Raw genomic sequence first — 27455 nt, forward strand, 5'->3', positions numbered from 1 at the left:
TGAGCTATAGCAACCCTCTGAAAAATAAAAAAGAACCTCTCTGCACAGTGATCATGAAAACACAGCTCTCTTCCACCAAAGCAAGCTCCTCTGCATTCCTAATGTGATGTTAGAGTTCAGCATAATTTTCTTTAGACATCAGACAAGCACAATTTTCAGAAGTACATTAAATAGTATTTATTGAGTTTGCAATTTCAGGGGCAAAGCTACAATCTCAGTCCCAGCTATTCACACACTGAGGCACTGAGCCCTCATGTTCTTTCACCCATTCAACAAATGAACAATAACATGGAACATCATAAAGAGGGAGTTTGAAAAAAAACAACCCTATACTCTCAGTTTTGAAAAACAGGAAACAAACTGAAGTCTTGTTCTCATTCACAAATACATTGGCCTTCTTGATTAAACACAGTATGTTTTTTACAGAAGAATAGACTTGTCCTCCTGATGTTTGGGAGAAGGTTGATCTGAAAGAAAGTAAAACTATGCAGAGCACTGGGAGCTTTTCCGTAAGAGCACGGTGGCAGCTGGATGGTTAACGCAGACTGCAGACTGCAAAGAATTCCTCACCAGCGGGAGGGATGCTACCAAATATCCAGTTGGAAAGAGCTCCTCTTCTTGGGAAGCATTTGTGTCTGGGACTGATTCTGTGAGAGCATATGGTCAACAAACCATCAAGAGCCTGCCTGTAAAATCTTATGGCAGCGGTTGTTTTCATTTTCACCATGGTGACCCTCCTGCATAGTAAAAAAAGGCACCACACAATATACACAGATACATATTTACAGAATAAATGGCAAAAGAAGAAATTATTAGATACAGTGACATTTATGTCCAGACATTAACAAACAAGATCCCTTGTGTTGATTCAGGGGTTATTCACAGTCAGTTTAAGCAAGTCCTCTTCTCTGCACATGGGTTCTCTTGTTTTGCAAATGAGAGCCAGCAGGATGTCTCACTGTAAGAAACAGGTGTTTGCTCTCCCTTAAACCATGGTCATGACCTTCAGAGAGGCAGGCTGGAATCTCCTAATCTTCTTCTTTAGGGCCTTTGAAGCTTTGATGCGACAGATTTTGGGCACTGGGGGAAGAGGCTTGGAAGAGGCCTGGACAGTCCCCGATTGTCTGGCCGAACCTTCAGGCCAAATCAGCTCACTTTCATCCCCCTCATCATAGTCAAGGGCAAGGCTGCTACTGTTACTGCTGCCGTCCGAATCGCTTTCACTAGACTCACTGTCCCCGAAACGGTTAGTCGTGAAATCGCTGACCTCCCCTTCGCTGGTCTCTGCGATGGTGGAGTGAAAGAGGGAAGCGCACTCTGCAGAGTACTCGGAGTGGTCTGACTCGCTTTTGGCATAAGCTCGGCGGCGCTGACTCTTGGAGCGAGCCCTCATACTGACGGTGCGCAGGACACCAGCCCTCCTTGCTGGCTGCCTTGGCGCTCCCAGGCCAAAGCTACTAGAGAGGCTGGCCAGGTGGGCCTTGGCAGAGATCTCCACTGTGGATTGCCACTTGCGCTGCTTCTTCTTGCCGGCTGTGTCTACGCAAGCTGCTTCGAGGGCATACAGCGCATTGGCAGAGGCTCTGTAGAGCTCTGGCCCGGATGGCACGGTGGGGAGCCTGGCCTGCACAGGGAACAGGCTAGACTCCGAGCACGACCTGCCGGTCATGTCACCAGAATACGAAGGTCTCCGCATGAGGCTCTTTGCTCCGTGCGGTCTTTGGGGCTGATCCCACTCAGCGGGCAGCCTGGCAGCCCCATGGGACCCTCTCACCTTCTCCATGCAAAAGGCTTGCTTCCCAGCCCGCAGCACCTTCTCACTGTTCCTCCTCTTTATCTTCACCGCTTTTGTTTTGGAGCTGGCAAACTTGACCCGGACTTGGTGGGATTCTGCAGGGACGAACTGAGCATGAACAAACTCACTCCATGCCACTCGCTCGTGACCCCCAGCGTTAGCCAGTTTGGCATTGCCACACCTTTTGAGGGGCAGCTTTCTGGGTGGGATGGCTTTAGCATTCCAGGCGCCCGGGCTGGAGTCCTCAGGGCACAGCTGTGAGCAGGATGAACTGTGCTCCATGCTGCTCTCCGTTGCTTCTGCCAGAGGAGAGCCCCTTGCTGCTGCCTTGGCAGCATAACAACTATTCACAGCTGACGGCTCAGTGTCAGGCCGAGTGGATGGCTGTTCTTCGTTCACACAGCGCACGGTCTCCTGCTGCTTGGCACATTCCCCCTCTGGCACCTCTCTCTGCAGCTTCCCTTCAGCCTTGTTACTTTCCAGAGAACTCACTTGTTTTTCCAGCTGGCTACTGCTGCTGTTAATTTTCACTCCACCAGCGCTGGGGGTTATAATGAGTCTCTGGTGCATTGCGGCTGGCTGGCCCTTTGCTGAAACCCACTCACTGGCATCGGCCCGATTGTTCCCTTTGCATCTCGTCAGCTGCAGTAATTTACTGATGTAACCCCCCGGCTTGGCCTCGGTGGTTGGCCGAGTCCTAATCAAGCTGGGACCTGCCGCACTAGGCATGGGTTTGCTGGGAGGAGCCTGGAGGTCGGCTCCTGGGGATGTCCCCACCAGGGAGAAAAGGGGACTTTGTAAAGCCACCGCATGAAGGGGGCTTGGGTAAGGATACACATCAATGCCATTCTTGGAGACCAAGTCGTTCTGGAATTTGGGGTCCACGCTGAGCAAGTGCACGTCTCCAGCATGGCAGAGAGGCAACATGGATTTGGGATCTGCTTCTTTCTGAAATCTAGTGTCTGCTGGAATGAGTCTTTCCAAGTCACCTACACAGTGGATGTAAATAAATAACCTAATTAAATCACAGACAATGACATTCAAACCGGCTTATGCTAAAAGTGCTATTTCAGAGGAATGTGCTAGGTTTTACTAAAATCAGCAGCATGAATGAAGATCCGTCCTCCAAGATCACTGAATTACTTCAAGGCTTATATTCACCTGAGCATAACAGGGATTAGAATGCCTTTTAATGTCAATATAAAACTCATGCCTTTGCAGGATATTTAAACTGTGCTACTTGGATGAAAGTAAGTCTGTGCATATATTTAAAATTATCTAGAATGTCACAGACTAACAGGAACCCAACTAACTAAACAAAAATAAGGGATTATTTTTATTTCTTAGCAGAGATAAAAAGTGAATCCAACAACCAGAAAGCCTGAATCTGAACGTCATGTAAAATTACCTAATACAACAGATATAGTTGTATATATACACTTTCCCTCCAGGATAGGATAAAGGCTTCCTCTGGATATATGACTATAACTCAGAAATTCCTGAAATTTCCAGCATGCAGAGTCAATGATATATTTTTTAAAGTGGTTAAATTTGAATTCCAGCTTTTCCTCCAAACCTTTTATATCACTTGTCTTGGAAAAATCTCTAGTACTCAACCAGCTGCTTTAAGAGGACTTAAGCAGATACTAGGTTATAGTGTTTCTTAACCTCTTAAATGCTGGAAGCTGTACTTGTTTATTCTTTTGCTCTTTGCTTTAGTAAGGCATTACTAAACAGAAGCACTCAACATATGTGGGAGGGCCATTAAGACTCACGTGTCCCAGAAGCCAGAGAGTGATGTGATTTTACTGTTCCTTAACCCCAAATCCAATGAAATCTCCTAACCGGATCTCTCATTTCATTTGATAACAACATTACCAGTCTCGTGCCTTTCTCAGGTAAGTAACTTCTTAAAGTATTTAGTTCCAGAAAGAAATATTCAGAGGTTTTATTAAACGGCAGAAAATCAGGAATGCCATAATTTTATGTGCGGGTTTTTTAAAAGTCAACTGTAAGAACATAGACGAATGGACTAACGAACTTTTACTTTGACGGAGAAAAAAATCCAAGGGTAACTACTCAGGCAGATGGGAGGCCCAGTCCCTGAAGTTGGCATTTATGGCCACCAATTAAGGTCTCAACTTTTGGAATACTGTCAAGATTTCTGTAAGTTACATTTGTCTGCTGCACCTTCCTCTCAGGAGCATCTGAACCTGAACACATCAGGCTGTGTTCATGTGTGAAGCAAGATTATTCCATCCAGACAAGTCATCTGATAGAGCGCTATGGTGATGTGTCACCTGTGGTACCAAGAGTACTGGAACCATCTGTAGTTAGCTTGGATTTCTCTGTACAACAGTGCAGACTTCAGTGCCAACAAATCCTCAGCTAACTGATTTCCTGGCTGCTTCATGTTACCAAGAAACCCAACCATCAAATCCAACCACATATTTCACTTACAGTGACTTATTTCAGTCCTGTGACAGGAAACTTTTGAAAGACTTCATAATTTGGCATTGTCTGCAGTGACCTACCTAAGGCACTTACCGACCCGCTAGAGCAAAAGTTAGGATGATGATTTCTGGAATAACATATTTCCAAAATGAAAATTCTTTAGGAAATTGTTGGCAGTGTGTGGTAATGCGCTCTTGTGCAAACAAACCAGGAGGGTGTCAAAAGAATGCTGTGTTTATGGTGTCTTAGCAAGCTTTCCACTTGCCACTGAAAGGAAAGGCAATCAGTTTGTACCTGCAGTTACCTGTGAGGACAAGCTAAGTGGAGGAAAAGAGAAATTTCTTCCCCTCTCCAAATGATGCTTTTCTGAAGTAACATCTTGCATCACTTCCTGCAATATGGTCAACTTTGCGAGAATTTTCTTCAAGACTACACCCACTACTACGCCATTACTTACATTTCTGACACTGAAGGGAGAGGTTGTAGACAGGAAGAAGGGAGATGGTGGTGGAAAAAGGAAGAAGGACTGAAGGGAGGTCTGTAGCCTCACACCCGCACCCCTACTTAACATCTGCTATCCCTTTTCCTGCTAGTCTATCTCCATATCCAAAAAACCCTGAAGCCCCTGGGGTCTTAGGAAAATGCTGCAAGGTAGGAAATTTTCTGATAGAACAAGAAGTCTGTAATCTGAACATGGAAGCCAAAGATCATTGAGTCCAGCTCCATCCCTGGCCTCTGAGCTCCATCCCTATGCCTTGAGAAGACTTTGCTTTTACGCTATAATTTACCACCATCGCTTCAGGTGTGTCGGCACAGATAGGTACAGAACAGGTGGCCTTTGCTTCTGCACCAAGCAAGCCAGAGGTGAGCTAGCTCAGGTCAAGAAGCTGTGGGAACGACTCCAGAGTGACATGGTACTTGAAATGATGTCCCCTGTGGCTTTCCTGTTTCTATAATTGAACTGTCACTCATCTGGCTGGGTGACCACATGAACTGCACTAACACAAGGTTGCTCTGAGGCCGTGGAAGGACCCAGAATAAGAAGTGATATGATGTCACTTCACAGAGGGGTAAACAAGAGATTTGGAATATTAATATTGTCCATTTTGTCTAAAGGTACGATGCAAATTCGTGGTTGATCCACTATTAGGCTCATGACTGGTTCCTAGATAGTCAATTAACTTTTGGTGCCTGTTAACCCTAACTGTACATAATAAATTACAAAAAAGAGTATTGTTTCAGTCCACATTAATTTGAATAAATAGGACAAGGTATACATGAGTATTATCATACTCTTTTTACAACAGATTGATAGAACATGCACTAAGTCTAGAAGTGTCTCTTTCTCCTTAGATTTCTGTAAAATCTTTCTCAGTAAAATGCATCACCTCTAATTTTGAATTCACTTTATATTTCTCATACAGCCCTGCACCTTCACACAACGTATTTCAAATACTGCAATTTTTCTGATTTCATAAGCAGGTAAATTAAAAAAAAGTATCCCAACATCCATTACAATTTTATCTTATGCACTTAAATATTTTCCCATTTCTGAATGCATACGTCCTCGTATTTGTTATTGTTTAAAAGTATCTGAGTAAGGAAACAAGTGAAAGTTGGACATTAAATGGTTTGGCTTCGTGATTTCTATTAATTCTCACTTTGTGTATTGAAAATGACTGCTATACATTGATTACACATTGGCATATTAGGTCCTAAAAGTAATAACCGGGATTCTGCCCTTCTCTTGAATACGTATCCAGTTCTGCAGACGATTACCTGTGGAAACTGGCCTCGGTCGGGACCTGGCAGGAGTCCCAGAAATGTCTGTGCTAGCTGTAATCCGACATCCATCACTGACATAGGTTCCCTGCTGTTGGAAGCTGGTGGTGTGCACAGTAGTTTCATCCGCAGACTTGGGTCGGTAATCAAACACACTGAGCCTTGCTTTAGGGTGTTGAGAGCCAGGCAAGAGACTGGTATGGGAGGAGGAGATGGACTCACTGTACACCGAGGTACAAGAATTGGAGAGTGAGCAAGAACCACCATCGCTCAGGTCATAGAAGCCTGCAGAGTTAAAATAAATAGGAAGATATTTCTTATTTACAGTAACTAAACATGTTCTGTAGAAGAAAAATGCAGAGAATAAAATAAATATTAATTTGCTATGTGCCACAGGCCTAAATTTATGATCATTCATTTGGGTGACTTTAGCAGAGGCATACTCTAATTCAACCACCTTTTATTGGGCTTCTGCATATTTACTTAGGCCCTGAGCCAGCTAGGCACGCACATGCGTGCTTAGTTCTGAGGGTGGGATGGGGTGAAGCGCAGCACCATCACACCCAGTTCTCCACTGGAGAACGTCTCTGGGGACTATTATGCAACTGGTGTAAAATAGGGCTGTCTTACACTGTTATAACTTGTGCTATGTTCATACAAGCACAGCTTGGATGGGAAAGCAGAATAAAACTAGCCTGTGATCAGAGCTGCCAAAACTGTCATAGCTGGAATGTCTAAGGGCAAAGAATGGAGGCTATCTTCCCTCTTGCAATCATTGACAATTAATTATGGAAGTATTAAAAAAGGCTCTGTATAAATTCAAGGCAGGAATTCTTATTATTCCTCCCTATATAAAGCAAACGGAAAAGGAAGGTGTTTCCTTTTGAACTGTGTGTATGTGCCTAAGCGCACAACTCCTGAACTTAAACACTCAACAGAAAGTTGCACTTTCTATACCCACCCTAAGTACTAGGCTGCAAATCCTTATGCTGTAAATAAAAAAAATCTTTCCTTGTCTCACTGAAGACTTAAGGCTTTTCAAAATTCTGTTTAAAAATAAGTATTCCCATTGTCCCAGGCTAGATAGCAGAAACCGGTTTTAACAGACATCCTAGCTATAAAAGTCTGCAGTACAGCTCACTCTCTGAATCAGACCAGAAACCTGGAATTCAATCTCTTTCTGTCCATGAAAGTTTTAGTCAGCAAACTGTTGGGGTGGTTTTTCTCAGGGTCTTTTAATAGAGCTGTTTCATTTTTACATAAATGGCCAAACATTCATTTGGCCAGCGCACTACAGTGGTAGTTATCCTTAAAGCCTTAGTGAGGTTCAGGACCCTTGGATTCAAGCAGAGCACTGACATGGATGTTAGTCTCCTTCACTTCTAGTAAGTACTCTAGCCACTTTGCCAATGGTCATTCTGCACTGGACAAGGTAGTTAACTAATAAATCTGTCTCCAACTTCTTCCATGTGTGGCTAAAATGTCAATTAAAAAAAATGCAGAAAATATACTATTTGAGCAAATGAGCATTTCCCAGCTAAATCAACTTTGCGGGAAAATTCCACAGCTCTGTGAGTGTGTTCTGTGCCCGACGACTGCTCTCCACTGCAGCCATGGGACAGTGTTTCTGACCAAACAACACAGAGAGTTTTGCTTAGCAGTTGACACCCTTCAGTTCTCCTAGCACCACACCCCTGGGAATAAACGACCAAGTGCACATTACCTGAGCTGGGCCGGCTGTCACTATCCAAGTATTCACTGGAGGTCTTACTGACATCCAACTTCAGCTCACTTATTCGCTGGTCTAGCTGATCCAGGTGGCTTTTCAAGCCGACATCCTGTCTCCTCAAACGAGACTAATTCACAAGTCAAGGGAAGAAGGAGGAAATGAAGAATAACCACAGTTAGAATCCCAGCAGCAACACATGAGTTCAGGCCATCTGTGCCGGACAGATTCGGCTCTCATGAAGTGTTTTGCTTAGCTAGAGACTACTGCAATTGGCTCTCTGTAATGAGACTGACATAACGGACAAGCACGAAACATTCTGTTCCTCAGTATATATTGTCTTCTGCCCAGTGGAACATGTTCTCAAAACTTTTCATACCGAAAGTACTTATTAGAACCTTTGGGTTTTTTGTTACATCTACGGCAGGAGCTGTATCTCTAAAGAGGATAGCAGTCTTTTAACTAATTAGCATATTAATATATGCACTGCACTTTGCCATACACTGCCTCTGAACAGAGGGTGAGATAAACATTATGGATTGTCTGCATGCACTCTAAGATGCTGCCTGACGAAAGGAAACCGCTGTATGTACAGGTATCTTATTGCCACACCAAGTAACAGCAGCACACTCATTTCCATAAAACCCTTGGCTTTGATGACTTCTTTATAGTTGAAAGGATACACAGCACGAATTGCGACATCTATTTTGCTGAAAGTTTTCCTTGTATGTCTCGTGGCTAGATATTTCCACACATTTTATGCAAGGAGAAGGCGGTGTTTGAATACTGCTGTGAAAATGACTGTATTTCAAATAAGTGGTGTCTCAAGCTTGTGAATAATCCTTCAGAAGCCAGCAACAAGGTCCTTTGCCTACTGCAATTGCTGGCCAGGCTGATCTGAGGTAACAGCTCCCGCAGTTGCTCCCCCAGTGCTCATGCCGTCAGCTTGGCGAGGCAGATGGCCAGGCGTTAGGTACCAGCCAAAGAACCACAGTTGGTTTCTGTCACAAACTTCTCACATGGCACTTGGCAAACTATCTAGGCCCGGTCGCTATTTAGGTAGCTTCTAATTATGTCACACCTCGCCATCCGTCCAACGGTACTTTACAGAAAGGTTCTCTCTTGAAGTTGGTTGTAAAGTTGTGCTCGCCACCCTTGAGGAGCCGGGTTTCCACTCGGTAATGGCAAGAAAAACATGACTAAGATTATTCTTTATGTGTACGTTTCAGGTTTAAAAACACAAGTGGCAGTTCTAGCAGTATTTCCAACACCAAATATGAAAAAAAAATGATCTAGGTCCCTTGAACTAATTAAAGTATTTGCAAAATTAAATCACATGCAGAAAACCAAAATCAGTATGTACACATTTTCGACTCCACCTTGTGTTTGGCTTAGTCAGCTTTTAACATTTGCATTTTTAGGTTTGTCCATAGCCATAAATAATAAAAGCAAGGAAAGCTAAGATCCTAAGGTAATCAGTAAATTGTTAGAAATGGGGATTCAAGGAAAAGAAGAAAAAGACAGATGTCCTGAGTCTCACAAGAAAACTGTTATGGCTGGTGATGCTGCTGAGAAGAATAAAATGGTACTTCTAGCATGCTTTGGTGGAGAACTGGAGGAACATATAAGACACAAGAAATAAAGCCCCTTTTTGTTAGTGTCACCCATCTAGAAATGTTTAAGCTCAGGAGGCTCATTACTGCTTCCTGGGATAACCCGTGGTGATTTTCCCTCTTCCTGTTCCATGTAAACAAAAAGGAAGGAAAGAAGTGGATAATAAAAAGATTTTCTATCCCAACTGAATGATGAATGTAGGACCTCCTCAGTACTTCTTTATTTCCCTTATGGTGAAAAAGCAACAACACGCCATGCCTCCTTCAATCCCACCTACTCAGGAAATCACAAAGTTTTGTTTTCATGGCTGGAATTAATTGCGTAATGATTAATGTTTTGCCAGCCAATCCCTCAGTCTGTGGTTTCTGATTAATGACAGAGAGGCCACAAGGCTCCCAGGTATTCAAAGATTATTTATTATACCTCCAGGTTCTGTCTGCGCTTTCACAGCATTTTAACCAACGCACATGATTTACATCATCGTTTTTAACCCTTTTATGGTGTCTCACACCACTGGGTTTTCATGTTTCCGGCAGGCTTCGTAGCTTTGATCTTTCAGTTAACTCCTTCTGCAGTCCAAGACGAGAAGCATTCCTCAAAGCATTTGGATAAGGACTTTTCCAGTGTGTTTGCTTGAGGTTGTCATTGCTCTAATAACCACGCTAAGCAGCACCCAGAACAATAAACCCTAAACACACTCTTTCTCAATTCACAACATGAATTTTACATGAGACAAAAACCTTGCAGGTGAAACCATCTGTTTGCTTTGGGCAATGCAGCTGTGAAGACTTCTGTACACCGCACAATGCAGGACCAGACTTTCCGAATCAGCTTGCACTATCGATGGCCTACAGTTTTTGGGAGCCAAATCTGGGATATGGTCATACCACTCATTTTTCAGAAGGAAGAACACTCTCTGAAAAGCAGGTTCCATTAAGTCAACACAAACTGGCACCCCAAATCAAGGCACCAAAACCCACTGGGCATACTTGACTATTCTTTTCAATTATTGATGTCTTCAGTTAAAGGAGGGGCTGACATTTATTGGTTGTAGATTAGCACCTGATAATTCTATTAATCCAACTGTATTTTGCGATGGACAAGAGATAGTGTTAATCTTCTCTAGTTTTGCACATCTAAAATCCATTCACCCTTGGGTCTTTTTCTAACTGATGGTGCAAAGCAGACACTTTCACAGGAACATTAATCTCACCTATCCCAGACCCTTATTCTTGAGTGAGGTGAATTCCTTCTGGAAGCACCTCTTCCTCTCTGTTGACAAAAACTTTAGGTTAGTTTAATATTAAAAAAAAATAAAACCCCTTGTTTAGAAGATGTTTTCTTCTATTTAAAACTATCTAAAGAGGAAAAAAAATCTGTGCAAAATGCAGGGTACCAAGTGCTTTTTTTTTTTCTCTTCAGTATAACATGTCCCTTCTCGCATTTTTATAACATCATAAACCACCTGAAAGCTTGCAAAGCAAAATCATCAGATTCAAATGTAATCAACCAATTTTTATAAATATGTTCTCTGAGGAAACAGCTGAGAAAATACTGGATGCTGCAGCCTTAGCTATCTATCTGTTTTGACAGTGAAAGCATCATAGACTTCTTTCGTTGTATTAGCCTGAATTTGCATCTCTTCTTTTTCCTCTATGTCACCATGATGTAGTTTGGCCAAGAGACTAGTTTAGCACCTTTGGGATCACTGACAGTACATGACATCACTTAGCTCTGCTTCTCTTCTGCTACAGAGAGTTGATCCTGCCTGCACTGTAGGAACTTGCAGCTGCTAGAAGAGCCCCTGACCACCAAAAAGAGCCTCTGGCTGGGGCAAAAAAGGACATGACTGCCAAGGGCAGCAGAAAGCCTGCAGCCTTGCTGCCTACAGCAGACTGCTGGCAAGGCCAGCTGCTGGCTGCCGCTGGTACCTGTTGTGGGGGAAAAGACTGGGATGTCGGAGTGGCGTCCACACGTGGTGCCTACAGCATTCGATGGCTCTCCTCCACCCATTCCTGCTAGCGGCACTTGAATCTTTAAGGGTGCTGCCTCTGCTCTTCTGTTTCTCACCTTACAGTGACAGAAGGAGCCTGGCTTGACTCTTTATCTGCCTTGTTTCCACTGCTGAAATGCCTTGAGCCAGCTCCAGCTGATACAGCCTCCCTATTCTATGTTGCAAGGACCAAACTTTTTATGAATTGAATCATGACCATGCTAGGGCCCGGGGCTACAGCTGAACTTGAAACTTAGATCAAGATACATTGCCAGGCAATGCTACATTTACACTGTTAATAAATTTCTCAATCTGAAAGCTTATAGAGCAGCAATCACATACTCGATCCTCCATTGGCCAAGAGCAACGATAAAGACGTAACACTCCCTGAGCAATGCTGTGCATTGCGTTTTCTGTTGTTTTTAGTTTTAACTTAATTTCCTGTGAGCATGAACAGAATTTTCAAGGGTTTTAAGTGCAATACACTGCTCATGAGTCACCCAGAAACAGTTTTCAGCCTGAGATCGCCAAGTTCGTAAGATCTGTGGACTACTTCTAACAGGACTGCAAAAAGCCTGTTTTCAAATGATTTACTTTGCTGTTAAGCAGCTCTGAGGTATGCACCTCTGCTCAAACAGGTGTCTGCAATTTGCAGAGGAAAAAACCAATACAGGTACCAGGTACACCAGACTAAAAAGCTTCCAGCAGCCATGGAAGAGCTTTGTATCACTACTTCAAGCATTCGCACAACTGCATTTTGGCTGAAGAACCTACCCGTGGATTTATGTAGTTCTGAGTTATCTCTCTCAAGCTTTATGAACAGTTCCCTCCCACGCACCCCCAGAAGACACGTTTCCCATAATTGCACTGGCACCTACTGGTGAAATCTATCCCTCTCCAGTAGTGTGCTGAGTTGACTCCTACATTTCTAAGGGCTGCAATTAAAGGCCATTTTTTCTTCCATTTTAATGGCTACTTTCTCCTACGTCCTTGGAAAGCCTTGTAAGGTGCCAGTCCTGACAAGCTAATCTTCTATTTTCATATTTTATTTGAAAAAGATACAAACAAATGAGTTTAAGCACAACAGTCAACATGAAAAAAGAACAGTCACTATGGTCAGAGGTCACTGGGTATTTCTGTTAACCCAGTGGCCCCAGACAGGCAGTAAATGCCTTCAATTCTTTCGTTTAGTTAAAAAAAAAAGAAAAGAAATAAAGTAGAGCCATTAGTTAAAATTATCAATGACAGGTAATCAAGTGGTTGGCAGTCCACTTGTCCTGCATTTTTTACTTTAATCAAGATACGCCTGCTGCTGTGTTTTCACATGTGGTGGTTAGGTTTCCCTGAAGGTTAAAGCCAATTTTATTCCAAGATGCTGCCTGATAAAGCTGCCCACGGGGAGCGAATAACCGTGCTGTTTTCACACCTGATTGATAACTGACGGCCAAGCCTTGCACCGGTACAGGGAGGGAAAGGGCTCGGAATTAGGTCTGAGTTTACTGAAGTGTGTAATTGCCCATACTAGAGATTAAAGCCCTTTACCCTTCGATTGTTGTCTCGCTTCAGTCACGATTCAGAATTATTTTTTTCTTCCACTAAACACCCGTGCAAGCGGCCGGTGTGACACTTCAGATACAAGGCCTGGCATTCAGTTATCCTTCTCCTTTGACCACGCAACCCGTGGCAAGACGAAAGCACTCCTGGCCCGCGAGCCCCTTCCTGGCGGGTGGACTCCCACGGGCGCACAGCCGCGCGGGGCCACACCGGCGTTCGCCCGTCGGTGTATGCAGGTGTACGCACACACGCCCGTACCAAACCCCTGGGCGCTTGGTCTATTTTACGCGTTATCTGCCTCCGTGCGTCTTTTGATCTCCTACTCAAACGGCTGCTGCAGTTAAGCGCGGGGCGCTCACAAGCGGGACACGTCTGTCGCCGGAGTTAATCATCTCCTACTCCTCGGCCCCGATGAATGAGCAACGCCGGGTAACGACTCCTCCTCAGCGCTCCTCCTGGCACAGAGCCCTCTACCCACACCGCGCATTTCGGGTCGAGGAACACGCGCCCAGGTGAGCCCCGCCTGAGGAAAAGAAGCGACCGTTATAACGGCTGCGACGGGGACCGGCGCGGTCGCCGCAGCTCGCTCCAGCGACCAGCGACCACCCCCCCCGGCCCCGCCGCCCGCACATGCCCGCGGGGGGAACGGCCGCCGGCAGGGCGGGAGGAGCGGCACGGGGCCGCGGCCGCAGCGCCCTGCCGGCTCCCGGCCCCGCAACGGCGCCGGCGGCTCCCAAGGGGGAGCACGGCTGTCAGGCAGCCCGGGGCGGGGCGGGGCGGCCCGGCCCGGTGGCGCTTCCCTCTGCCCGCCAGCCCTCAGCACCGCGGCCCCACAGGACCTCCGGAGGCAGGAAACGGGTCCCAGGGGCAGCGGGGTGTCCCGTCCCTTACCAGCTGCTCCTTCAGGGCGGTGAGGGTAGCCTCCAGCCGGTGCTCCTTGCTGTGGGCGGGCAGGGGCTGCTCTCCTCCGCCCGCCACCGGCCGCTGCGGCATGGCCAGGGCGGCCCGCACTAGCTCCCGCTGCTTCTCCCGCAGCACCTGGAGCTCCTGGAGGCCGGCCAGGGCCGCCTGCAGCCTCTCGCCCACCCGGCCACGATCCCAGCCGCCCGCCCGCGGGGCGCCCAGCAGCATCGTCAACGCTGGGCCGCGACCCCGGCCATGGCAGTGGGGCGGCGGGGAGGCGGCGGGGCTGCTCCCGCCCCGGGCCGTGCCTGCGGCGAGGACTGCCCGCCCCGCTCCGCGGCTGGCACCGGAACGAGTGAAGCGGGGCCGCGGCGGCTCCTGCGGTTTTGGAAGAGAGGTGGGGACGAGAGTGAGAGGTGGGGACGGGAGTGGGAGGGGGGGAGGGAGGGAAGGAGGGAGAGAGGGAGGGAGAGAAGGAAGCGAAGAGGGCTGCAGCGCCGGGGCCACCTCTCGGGGTGGATACGCGCGGAGAGGAGCCAGTGCCCGTCCGGCTCCCTCCGCCCCGCGCGGGGGCGGCTCCTGCCTGCCCGTGCCCCGGCCCTCGGGGCAGCCCTCGCCTCGCCCCCCTCCCCGGCGGCGAGGAAGGACGGGGTGCCCGCCCTCCCCCCGGCAGAGACCGCGGCCGACGAGCCAGCGCGCAGCGCCGGTGCCAGAGCGCCCGTCCCGGCCGGGAGCGGGCTCCGGGGATGCTGCGGAGTCAGGACCCGAGCCCGCCGTCGTGCAAATGAAAATAACGCGAGGACGTGGTGCGTGGGCCCTCACAAGGTATAACGTTTCCCTCACAAAAATGCCGGGCTTGTAGCTCCATCCCTTCCCCTCTTTGCTGGCGTTCCCTGGCACAGGCACAGCACTGGCACTGCGCACCTTGCTCTCCAGAAGCCAGCTCGACTGGGATCTAATCGCAAAACTTCGCTTTCTTGTACTGGGTTGTTGTCACTTCGGAAGCAAGGCAGAGACCTGTTTTGTGAAGTCAAGGTGTGGCTCACCCCCCCACCCCCCCCAAGTAAATTGCTGTAAATGCGGCTTAAAAACACAGTTGGTCATGGAAATCCATGGCCATGGTGCTGTTGCTACCAAGAAATGCCTGTGTTTAAAGCTCCCAAGACAGGCAGCTGCAGCTTCTTAGGAGATGGTTAGCAGGCAGCAAAGCCAGTATGTGTAGTCTGTAGTGATGCAGAGGGCGAGAAGAAGCCCTGATACCAAGACTTTGGTGAACACAGTGGAGACCATGCTACAGGAGACTCATTTTCTGCTGCCTACACTGAAATAGGAAGCATTTGAATCCCACAGATCCTGGGATCACTGTGTGCTGTGCTTAAGGAGATCGAAATAATTTCAGGAAGGGTGTATGATTCTCCGTGAAGCAGCAAGCACACACACAACCCATCTGTCCGTGGTTATCTTCTATTCACCCTGTGGCATACCTTTAAAAGCTAGCATACTTTAATCTGATTGCCACTTGACTTTGTGCTGGGATACATGAGTTGGGTGAGCGGGAACCAGTTGCTCTGTCATCTGTTCTTCAAGTAGCCTTCTTTGAACACCATGTGTGGGTGGCTGCTTCCGCTGCTGAGACGGCAGCCAACCTAGCTTTGCCTGCAGCAGTCCCTAGCTGTAGGAATGTCAGAAGCACTAGAGTAATGTCAAATCCAGCTCCTTGCTGGGGGGCCAAATTATTCATGTGTTTGTTCACCAAGTCTGGTGCAACACATTATTTGACAGTCCCAGTAGGACCAAGCCTTGCTTTTACCATGTCATTTTCAACAGTCTTCATGGAGCTTGAAGATTTGAGAACAATATTTACCCTGCAAAGCTGAACTATGTCAGAAGGGGTCCAGAGAGGTCCTATTCTCCCAAGTTGTGCACAAACGTTCACAAATGTCTCCAGCTGCAGGTGGAACTGCAGGAACAGGAATGAGTGATGGTCACAGCACTACAGTGCTTAGTTAAAGTGTGTATGAGGTACAACATGTATGACATCATCTAAGGCATGTTTTGGGGTTTTTTTTGTTTCTCTAATGAATATGCCTCTGGTCTTCTTCCTTCCCCATTCATCTCCCTGTGCAGAGCAGTGCCTCAGTGCCAGGATGACTGAACACTTCATCTACAAGGTGGAAAAATTAAACTGAGTTCAAAACTGAGATGCTCTTGAAGGTCCTGACAAAAGACAGCATGAGACGCTGTCACCTCTTGGATGGGGGTTGGCAAAGAACCATCATTGTGTGGCACGTGGCAAGAATCTTGCAAAATTCCATTACAGGTATGAGGAGCTGAAGCATTTTTGTAAATCACTTGGCTTGGCACTTGTTAAAACAGACATACAGCACCGTTCCTTATTTTATTCAAACCATGTTCTAACACGACCAACCAGGAGTCACCAACACAAATACCAGTTAGTACATACTTGCTAGGAGTACATACTTGCTAGGAGAATTAGATAATATAAGGTCATATATATTTCTTTCTTTTCCTCCTTTCTTTACAAGGAACTGTTATCCCTTGCTCTTTGTTCTTCCTCTTCTTTCATCTTTTTATCTTTTCATACTTTAAATCCCAAATGGGCTATATCACAGCAGTATCTTTATTCTAATCAGCTTCCTGATTATCCCCTCTGTTGCACTGATTACTTTCTTCCCCAGAACCTTTGTGATGTTCCTTAATCTTTTCAGATAACTCAACAAATAGCTTGTGTTATCCAATTTCTGGGGCAGAGAGTAAAAGGTGTGAAGTGCCCCCAAATTTAAAACTATGATATTATGTGGGGGAGTGGTAGCAGTAAAGGTGAAAACTTCATAGTAGGGACTTATAAAACTTCTGCTATTCTTAATGACCAATAGAGAACAATGTTGGATATTGATGCTCTGTAAAGTTTCACTAGACTTTAAGAATGACTTAAAAAAAAGGGAGCAGTCTATAAGTAACACCCCATTTTGCTGCCTAGCACTAGTACACTGAATCCAAATGCTGAAATGTAGCTCACACTTTTCAGGAGCCGAAAGCTTTAACTTTTCACTTATGTTACTTTGTTTCCATTAATTTCAAAGACATTATTCTTGATTTATTCAAGAGTTGGAATAAGATTTCTGTTTTCCACCGTTGGGTCCTGACATAAATTAAATCCTACAAAAAAGCTGTAGTAAAGGAATGATATGGTTGCAAAATCAGACACCAAAACAGTAGGAGATAAAACAATTTGTCTACACAACCTTATTTTGGGTCCTGATTTGTATGATGTGATCACACAGTGTTGTTCCACAGGTCTATTCCTCAGTAACTGTATAGTATGAAAGTCTGGTGATCAGTGTGCAACTATTCAATGTCCTCTGTCCTCGTGCTCCAGCCCATGCCTTATTCACTGCAGATCCTTTAAGGCATGAACTGCCAATAGAATTATCTTTTGCTTTTTAAAAATATACTTAGCATTCTAGCTTTTAAGTGCCTTATGGTATGAATGAATAATGTCTTTATAACATCCTAAAAGGTATAAAGCTGTTTTTGTTTTCTAGGAGAGAGGACCCGAGGCACTGAGTTTCATTTCAGAGATGCTTGCTTGATTTTAGGGGCCCATTGGAGATGCCTTTGGCCTGATTTTTCAGTGTACTTAGTATTATACAGTTAATATATATCTATTTTATTGTTCCAAGCAGAGTTCCCTTTGACTTCAGTTGCAGTTCTGAGCACTCAGCACTTTGGTAAATTGAATACTGGGGATTTTAATTTGAATCCCTAGAAAAATGAGGAACACAATTAGTGTTCCTCATATGGAGCCAGCTTGGGTGTGCCTGCACCTGTGGTAGAGACATGCCCTCAGAGCCTCATAAACTACCAGAAAGGAGGCAGGTGTTATTTACCCTGTTTGGCAGATGGAGATGTACAAAGAGGTTAACCCTTTTACGCGGGATCGAACAGGAAATCTGTGGTAGGAGTTGAAAGTGAAGCCAAATCATTCATGTGACCACAGAAATTACTTTACTCCCTGTTTTGTGGATGCGTATTAGCCAGTTTGTGTGGGACTAATGTTAAGGGTAGGACAAGCTGTATTGACCTCCAGATGTGTTTAAAAGAAAAGTAGTTGAATGTTTGCTTTGGATGAAGTCCAGAGTACACAACATGCGTTGGTACACTAGACAACTTCAAGAGCTAAATTGCAGTTTGCTTCCCACGTTTGCCAATGTTTTGTTGTGAAAAATAATTCAGACATTTTTTGGTAACATCACCTTGCGGAGGCACTATAGAGTCTCACTACGTAGGCTTTAGCACTAGTTGGGGAAGAATCTGTTAATTTAGGACTATCTCTTGACATCACAGAAACTCAGTGCATGCACCAGCATCCTCACTTTGCCACCCAGTCTTTCTGTCCTCTGTGTTGTCCTGTTGTTCCTGGGAGCTCCACAAGCCTCTTGCCATTGATCCCGCTGAGGGTCTCATGCCGAGATACTGCCTAAGGGAATCTTCAGAGCTGTTGACATCTGGCAGGTGTTTAGGAGGTTAGCTGGAGGATGCAGAGCAGTCACACGTGGATTTAGCCAAGCCTAGCACCAGGATAGAGCCTTCTGCCATTTTTTGGAAATGTTAAGTTCAACTATTAAGAATATCCTGAAAGCGGATTATTGCCCACATTGCCCTTATGTTGCCCACACTGGGCAGTGTTAGTTCTGCACTAGCACTGTTAGCCAGAGAATGCATACTATTGTATGTCCCTCTGTGAGGTGACCAAGTAAATTGCCATCATCCAGGCATTTTGTCTAATTAGCAGAGCAGCTGCCATTGAAAACGTTCTTTTTAAGGGTTGATGTCTCAAGGGTTACTTATTTAAGTAGAAAGAAACAAATCACTGGTGGGAAGGGCTCTTTCTACAGTTCAGAGAACTTGATTTGAATTGAAAAAAATGACTTTTTGAACTATAGCTTACATGGTAATGGATAGGGAAAAGGAAGTGAAACAGATACAGCTTCTGCTACAAAACCAGATTTGAGTTGATGGAGGTCTTTAGAAAGAAGAATCATCTAAAAACACGAGTAAAATCCTGCCTTCAGCTGCCAGGGATTAGGAGATGTCCATCTGTTTTTGTGATTATTTCTGTTTATTTTTTCACAGGGTTGCAGATTGATTCTCTTGTGACACTCCCAGCGCAACAGCGGGGGTTGCAGGGAAGGGAGGAGGGAGGAAGCTTTGCTCATGACTGTTACAAGCTTAGTGTGAAAGTGCTCATTCTTGTCTCCGGTTTATGCCCTCCAACTGAAATCTTTGTAAATAAAAGCTCTTATTTTGGACCATGTGAAAATAAGTGCATATCCATAACTCTGTGAATAGACAGGCAAAATGGGGGGGGGGGGGGGCTCGTGACCAACTGTTGCACAGATGGGGACTCAAGAAGCACAGAATATGCAGGAGAATGGAGAAGGTGATGGAGACCAGAAATGCAGGTAGGCAGAAAGAGAGGCACACAATAACCAGGGTGTGTCTGGGGACAAAAGCTTGAGAGTTAAGCCAGAAAACAGAGTTAAGGGCATCAGTATTCAGAAAGACTGGGAAGTATGGGGACCTAATAGAGAATGGAAACCAGGAAAAAAAGTGATACAATTTGGTGTGGCTGTAATGGCTTCTTGCCAAGGATCTCAAAAGTATTTCCATGCTAAATTAACAGAGAAGAAGTTGAAGCACAGAAAAATCATTTGAACTTGCAGAGTTCTAAGTTTACAACAGATTGTAACCAGAGGTGCCTGGGGGACACATGTGGTGAGTAGATTGGCCGAGGGCCAGCGCTCAGAGAGTTGTGGCACCTCCATGTGCTCATGGACTCAAAGTTGGTGTAAGGCTTACTTTGGAAATAAAGGAACCTTTTACCTTGCCTTCTCCAAGAATGAGATGCCAAATGTGGATGCTGGGTGCTTCTGCCATGGGGTAGACAGACCTAAAGGGAGGACTTGGGCCAGAAATCTGTCCCACAGAGGTAGGGGTAGGGCAGCTTTTGAAGAGGAGCCATCAGTAACTTGCTGCCGAGAGGGGCAGCAGTCCTTCCCCATCACTTCAAAGCCTCATCTCTGTTCTGATGGAAGGAGCCAGGCTGGCTGCTTGCGCTGGGGCGCAGACAAAGAGGACATGGAAGCACGATCATTCTGCTGCCTCTGTGGCCAGCAGGCCCGTTTTGTCTGTACCGGCCGGCACTAGCCCTCCTCTGATGTGGCTTGTAGCCTTGCACTGGGTTGTGCTCACTTGGCGCCGATTGCCCTTTTTCACCTCAGCTCCTGCTAAGAACAGTTCGCAGGTTAATGCTCGCCTGCGCTCAGGCACGCGAAGCCAGGACACAGTCTGCCTCGTGCTGTTACATCAGATGCCAAGGAGAACACTGATTATTTCTCCACATGGAGTGCTACCTTCTTTACACATATTGGTCTCTCTCATTGGCATCCTGATGAAAATTCAGAACTTACTCCTGGTCAATCCTGATACTAGTCCCTAATTCTCTCTCGCAGCTTCCCTCCTTTCCATATTTCCTCCCACCAATTATAGCTTGTGGGTTTTTTCCAGCAGAACTTCATTTTCTTCCTATACTCCAGATTTTGGTTGGCTCTGCAGCCATATTTTTTTGCCTTCATTATCATTCATAATGCTTAGCAAGTTCACATCACCTGGAGATTTCATTACAATATTGTTTAAAACCCTCTTCCTGATAGTTAATTTTAAATGCAAATTCCAGCAACATTGCAGTGCAGTTCAAGACACTCCTCCCAGTTTGGCCCTTGCTCTTCATTATTGCTTTCCCTTTACTTCATTACCCTTCAAAAGCTTTTCAATATGGGTGATCGTGTTTGCATATCCAAGCTGCCACCTTTTCTGTTTGTATGCCAGATGTACTCCGAATGATTTGTAATTCCTGATTCCAGGGTCTGCTCTCATACTTAACATGCACCACTTATTTTTACTTATGGGCTTTTCTGCTAATATTGGGAATGTTTTTGGATTGCACAGCTGTCTTCTAAAAATCTCTGCTCTTTTGTTGATTTAATCGTTTATCATTTTTATTTTCCTCTAGTCCAAGGGATCCCAATGTTCTTCTTTCACTTGTCCAGCATTAATTAGAAATGAATCCATCAAAGCCTTTAAAGTTACACCCATTACAGAATCGTTGTTCCATTGCTTTACATTTCACATTGCACACTTCACATCAGATTCTTAACTAGCATTTGCATGTGGATTTGTCTTTTCATGAGTCTTTGTGTGTGTAACTCTCCATCATCTTTCTGTTCTCAAAGTTCCATACTTCTCTGAAAAACAAAGCAAAACCTGGTGTGTGTAAGGTCTGAGCCTACTTCTTTGAAAAAGGAATGTATTTCTGACAGGAAAAGCTACATGACAGTGTGCAGTTCCAGAGTATAAAGTATTCCTCCTGCCCTGCTGCAGGATTCCACTGATTAACTCTGAGGTCTTAACAAGGAAGGGGACTACCTTTTTTTCTGGACAGATGTAGCTTAAAGTTTAGTTAGTGCAAACCAACATCACATAGTTTTTCCAATGAAAATAAAACATAATGCCAGAAAACAGAGGGAGAAAATACATGGCAATGTATTAACAAGCTTAGTTAAGGATGGCAAAAGTTTTAGGGACATAAGGTTAGAAAGCTCCAAGGCACCTAGTCAGCAAGATATGTAAACACTCACCTAACTCTAAATAGGTGAGTGGTCCCAATGAAGTCAGAAGCACTACTTCTATGCTTAAAGTTAGGCACATGCTTAACTGAAGCCTAAAGACCCACTAATTTTAATCTTGCCAAATACTTCTGCAAATTCTTGGTCAGGGCATTCAGAACAAAACATCTTTTGTTAAAAGTAGTTGGCTTAAGGATATGCAGGAGGAACATGGAAATGAGAAGGAATTCCTCTTAGTTTCACAGCATGCTGATTTAGCTGGTGTTCGTATTTATTTGCATTGGAGATCTGTGCAGGTAGCGGGAGTTAGACTGCAATGCGGAGGATGGCATGGTAATGTACTTTTATTGACTAGCAGGCATTGAACGCATTCAGATAATGCACCCTTAGCTTGCTGGATGCTCACAGGCCTGCTCCTTTTGGGTTCTTTCACTAAAACGCAGAAAAAACAAGCCAACAAACTGCTGTCTTGTGAGGACTGTGATTTTATTAGGCATGCTTTAAAACGTGTTCTCTTTTCTAGGAAAGATAAAATGGGGCAGATTCAGTTTGCTCCACTGACCTGAATGGTTAGTGGGAATATTTTTGTGAGTTTTGTGAGCCAATAAGGTTCATATGATGGTGTATAAGAGTCACGCTGAGCACTGTGCTGACTGGGAGATATTTTTCACTTAAATGACTCCTTTTAGAAAGTGCAGATGAGTGTATCCTCATAGAAGCACATCAATGTCAGCAACATCTGAGGTGGGAGAAGAAGCCTTATCAAATTCTTTGTTTCATTCTGATAATATTAAATCCTTTCCTTTTGCTAGGTCAGAAGTGTATGAAAACCCATATACTGAATCCTGTGTTTCAACCATCGCTTTGTCTCTATAAGAAGGAGCAGACATACGCAAAACATGCCTTGGGGAGTGCGCTTTCCTGCTGAGTCTACCCTAAAAGAATTAATCGCAGAGTTTCAATTGTGACTCCATTTCCCAAAGCTAGGGCCTGTCTGGGCCCCATAGCTAGGTTAGTGATAAAACCATAGCAGAGATTGCTTCAGCATTATAAATGGGTAAAATTTTCTGGTGTACATGACACCACTGCAGTATTGCTAAATGCATCAGTGGAGCAATATTATGGCAAACTTTTCTCATCAACAAAGCCTTTGCTTTGTTTTTCATGTCTAAAAAGAGCTAAAATACTATATAGTGATAGTTAACTAAAATAGTGATTTTTTTTTTCTTTTTCACTTCTTTCTTTCCTATAAAGGTTAACTAAACTAGCTACTGAATAAAATTGAATTACTTTACAGAGAGTAGTTCTTTGCTCTTAGGCATATTGCAGAAGAAGAGCCAAGCTGGCAGGAAGATGGTGCTTATTCTGTAAGACTATATTTTCAGCATGTTACACAACACCAGCGGGTTTGCAAAACTCCAATTGCGTATCGGTACCAACAGTTAATGTTTTGCATGTTTTGCCATTTGCATGTAGGGTCTGCTGAATTCATCACCGTCTTTGCAGCAGGGTGGTGATCAGGAGCAGTTTTAAGTCATTAGTGAGCTGTGGAAAAACAAATGGAAAACTTACAAGCATGCTGAGACACTGACTGTGTGCTCAGCAATGGGATGGGCTAAAGCACATATTGCACATTCCAGGATGGGGAAGATGAATGGGAGATGCATAGCTGATCTCTAATTCCTCTGCTACCGAGGCTGTGGAGTTTGTGCTTTGTTTAACATTTCTGTTCACTTTTTTTTTTTGTGAATAGGCTGTGAACAAACACAAACACACACATATACATTATCTATGCCCCGACTTTGGCATGTCATCCTCTCTACAACTTATTCCTCTTCAGCAAATTTGTGTTTATTGTCAGTTGCCTGTGAAGATTCCTTGGTTACATTCTTAACTGGATTTTTTATTAGACTAGTTTGATTGCAAATGTGAACACCTGGGAAAGACAAGGGACAGGAAATTGTAACTAGAGCTTTTCATAAAATACTGGGTTCTTAAAATCTCTTAAAGTGTCATAAACGAATATCAACAACCCATGGCCAAGTAATCCTTAATCATAATTTGATTGCAAAAAGACATATAACACAGTTAATTGGACATGAGATGTTTTAGTATTGTGTGAAATATGTACTACTATGTTCTGTACATACTACCGCACATTAACATCTCATCCATCACCACAGGAGACCCACATGACCTCATTCTCTTTCCATATGTCTTTCTCGTGTAAGAATGCGAACATACAAGGCATGTCTGTCTTGTCTCACCGTCCTTTTGGCTGCCAGGTACTCTTCCCACCTGTGTCAGGCTATGAAATAAGCATCTTGAGTCTCAGCTCCTGCTGAATGTTCTTATACTCAGCTTCAGAGGTGTTGTGGAGGGCTTGCTTGAATGGCCAGGAGTAGAGGAGCTGACAGAATTGAGAGAGACCTATGTTAAGAGGGTGCTGGGTTAAATCTGCATCAAGATTGAGACAGCAGAGAAATTCTCTCAAAGGATGCCTCTCTCTAACTCCTAGAGAAGCACAAGTAACGCTAGAGTGTATTTCAGTTATGGCACTGCTAGAAAATTTCACATGGTAATGACTCAGTATTCCCTACATAGAAATTATCTATTAAAGTTATTGAGCCAGGTCCACTTTGAGCATACCTGAATCCAGCTTGAAAAATGTCCAGGGAATTAAGCTTGGTCTGAGCTTGACCTATTGCCTGTAAAACAATCTCCTGTGATTGATAATGGGTTTTCTAGAAAATAGACATGCTGCCATTGGGAGCGAGTGCAGCACAAGTGCAGGAATTGCTAGTGCTGTTGTTCCACTGACTGAGGTAACTGTGCTTTGGTGTGGGCACATGTGTTCTCTGAAATACCTATGCCAAAGAGTTGGCAAAGGAATTTCAGAGGAGTATTTACTCCTCACATAGGGGCTTTTGTAATCATTATGTTCATTATCTACAACACTGTAGACCATGATGCAGGGGTACACAGTTACTGCCAAATGTATTGGTGTGAGAATCAGAACTCACTGCCGCAAGGTAAGCATGACTTTTAGGTCAACGAGTGGCAGGCATTTCTAGATCTCAGTCAAAGCTTTGCCTGACTGCCTGCCCCACTACATTAATTTAACCTGGAGCTTGGAGAAGGGGTTTGAAGATGCAGTGTCTATTTGAAAGTGTTTCCACAGCTAGATATTTAAGAATGATTATAGAAAAAACAATCAGTAACACCATCAGGAATTCCAAATTACATGGAGAGAAATAGAGGAAATCAGAAGTTACTTAAGGGATTAACTGAACCTCCAAAAATTATTCAGGTCATGTTTGGGTTTAGTGGCCTGTCCTTCTCCTATCTGCCTGTGTTTGCTCTTCATCTCTCAGATCTGAGATTCTTCACTCTCAGGAGAGACTGCTGCTGTTTCTGTCCCCACTGACCATGGGAGCACTGTGCTGTTGCGGAGATCTGGAGCGAGCTGCTACATCAGTGCAGTATGTGTCCAGGGATACTCCTCCTGGTCCTAGCAGGACTGTGTGATTGTCATTGTGTTGGTGTTCCTGAGCTCTTTTGTGCCTCATCACCGCTCTAGCACAGCCATGCTGTTTGTAGTTGTGGTGTTAGCTTATGGCCCCATGCCATGGCTTGGGTGTTCCGTGAGAGCACTGCGCAAGCCTGCTTGAGAGACACCATAGCTCTCTCACATCCATGCCTTCTGCAGCAGCTTGAGTAAAGTAGGATCAAGGAGCACAGACTCTTTTCTTCCCATTTGCTTAGCTGAAATTATCCATCAGGTCGTTTCCATTCCTGCTTCCCGGATTCCTCTTCCCTGCAGCACTGATAAATTTCCTCTCTCTTCTGCATAGATGTGGTTCTTCAAAAGATCTTTCTCAACAGAGTAGGTACATGGCAAAAATCCTTACCCAGAATTTGTCTTGCAAAGGTAGAGAAGTTAGTGCCCAGACCCAGGTAGCAGCAAGGTAGGTCTTTTTCGCCCTATTCTTCTGACCTTGAGGTACTAGTGCTTTTTTAAACCTTGCTAGGTATGCCAGAAGCCTTAAGACCATCCCTCTCCAAACATCAGTGTGGATCAAGTTTTCTCCATTCTCTCTTCTAAAACAGAGGCAGCTGCTATCCTCATTGCTACCATGAAGAACATCTGCCATCTGTTATCAAGTCTGAAACCTTAGCTAGCAGCTACCCTGCTGAATGTTTTTAATACCTGTAAAATAACACGGATGCACCAGCTGCAGTACAGATTAAGGACAAACACAGAAACACTTGCAAAAAAAAAAGCATCTCCACATGTGTGGGCACCCAAGGAAATATTTCATCTTCACAGAACAGGATGTTTTAAATTAGATGCTCAAATCTTCCCTGCAAGCAAATTCTTGTGTAAATCCTGTAAAGCTTTTCCTAGAGAAAATTTGGAAGGCTAGATTTGCATTGTGTACATTTTCTGTTTGCTAATCAGCGTATTCCATTGCACATCCATCCTGGCAAGGAGACCGGAATCCACCCCTCCCAGGACATCAAGTTAAGGTAGCAACAGGAAGTCATTGTCTTTATAGTCCTCTGGAAGCAATGTTGAAATGAATGGCGTTGTCTCTTTACCACGTAAGGTGAAACACAGAGGAGATGTCAGGCATTACTTTACTATCCTATGACAGATTTGGGATGAGGTTCTGATTGTCACCTGCATGAATGTGGGAAAATGAGGAAGGAAGATGAGACTCAAGAGGGTGTAATGGAGGAGGAGATGCTCACTTGCCTTTCTAACCTTGCTGATGAGAATGAAGGTGGGACAAAAAGACATGCTTTGCTGTCTTGCAGGCTGAGAAGACAACTGTCAGACAAACTCTCAGAGCCTTCAAGGACACCAGCTGGATCACACAGCAGATTTTTTGGAGAACAGTTGCGGTGCAACTTCAGCCATCCTTTTTCCAGCATGCAGAGCGGAAGCTTGCCCCTTGTAATGGTGAAGATGATGGTGACAGTCAGAATTTGAAAGGTTTCCTGCTGGAAAATGGACTACATTAGTTTGAAATGCCTCAGTTTGAAATGTTTTACTCCTACCCCAAAGAACACTCCCCACCTGATGCTGATATCAAGTCAATATTTACACATCAGGCAGACTTGGAACACTTTGGTATTTTTTGCAGCACTCCTGCATCCTTGGTGTTTGTGTTCAGGCTTGTCACTTCATCGGTCTTAGGCACATTTGGAGCCCCCTAAACCAGCACAGCCATGTGATGTGACCCCCAGGAACGTGTGCTCTGGTACCCACCTATGGAGGAGGGATAAGTGTTGCTTCCCTATGTGTCTGGTTTCTGGGCTAAGTTCTCCAGTGAAGGCTGTCATTTCTGGTATGTGAGCTCTCAGCCTGACAGTGCTATGCTTCTCACTTGATTCAAGGTGAATTTTACCTACATGGTTGTTAGGGCTTATACGCTCAACGCCTGTTCTTTTGGCTTTCCACCTGTGTGTGTATGCAGTATGGTTTCTGAAAGGGTATAATGCCTCTGCTATCAGAAAGCAGAACCTTTAATAACCTCTGAGGTTTTATAATCCTTTGTTTCATTTCCTTTTAAATTAATCCAAGCCTGTCTTGCTGCAACATATGAGGAGCTCTGCCTAAAAAGACATAAATGTGATTAGATTACAAGGTACTTCAAAAATGCCCCACCTTCAGATATTTGTGATCTGCTTAGAATTAGTTGAACTACGTGACAACTGGCAAAAGTCTTGTCCCAAGAAGGACTTTTCCCTTTGACTGAAATTCCAGGATGTGCCCCAAACTCCACAGCTGTTGTGTGCAATACAGTCATGTCAGCAGAAAATCTAGGGACTTTTAAAATTTGTCCTGTTTTGACATGGCAGCTCTGCTCCCTGCATAAAGTGCCATGATGCCCTATCTGGAAGGTTGGGAATATAATA

General features: G+C 44.7%; 1 protein-coding gene across 1 annotated transcript; it reads right to left on the bottom strand.

The window, feature by feature from the left end:
- Nucleotides 1-985: 985 nt before the first annotated feature.
- Nucleotides 986-14269, bottom strand: DACT2 (dishevelled binding antagonist of beta catenin 2; the record flags this gene model as incomplete). The annotated part of the gene is made up of 4 exons (XM_081997477.1): nucleotides 13810-14269; nucleotides 7755-7887; nucleotides 6029-6316; nucleotides 986-2784 (listed from the first exon to the last, which is right to left on the bottom strand). The coding sequence occupies exons 1-4, from the start codon at nucleotides 14047-14049 to the stop codon at nucleotides 986-988; spliced, it is 2460 nt and encodes an 819-aa protein (XP_081853603.1). The 5' UTR covers nucleotides 14050-14269.
- Between the last annotated feature and the right edge of the window lie 13186 nt (nucleotides 14270-27455).

This window comes from Phaethon aethereus (genome assembly GCF_964289735.1).
Source record: "Phaethon aethereus genome assembly, chromosome: 3".
NCBI classification, from domain to species: domain Eukaryota; kingdom Metazoa; phylum Chordata; class Aves; order Phaethontiformes; family Phaethontidae; genus Phaethon; species Phaethon aethereus.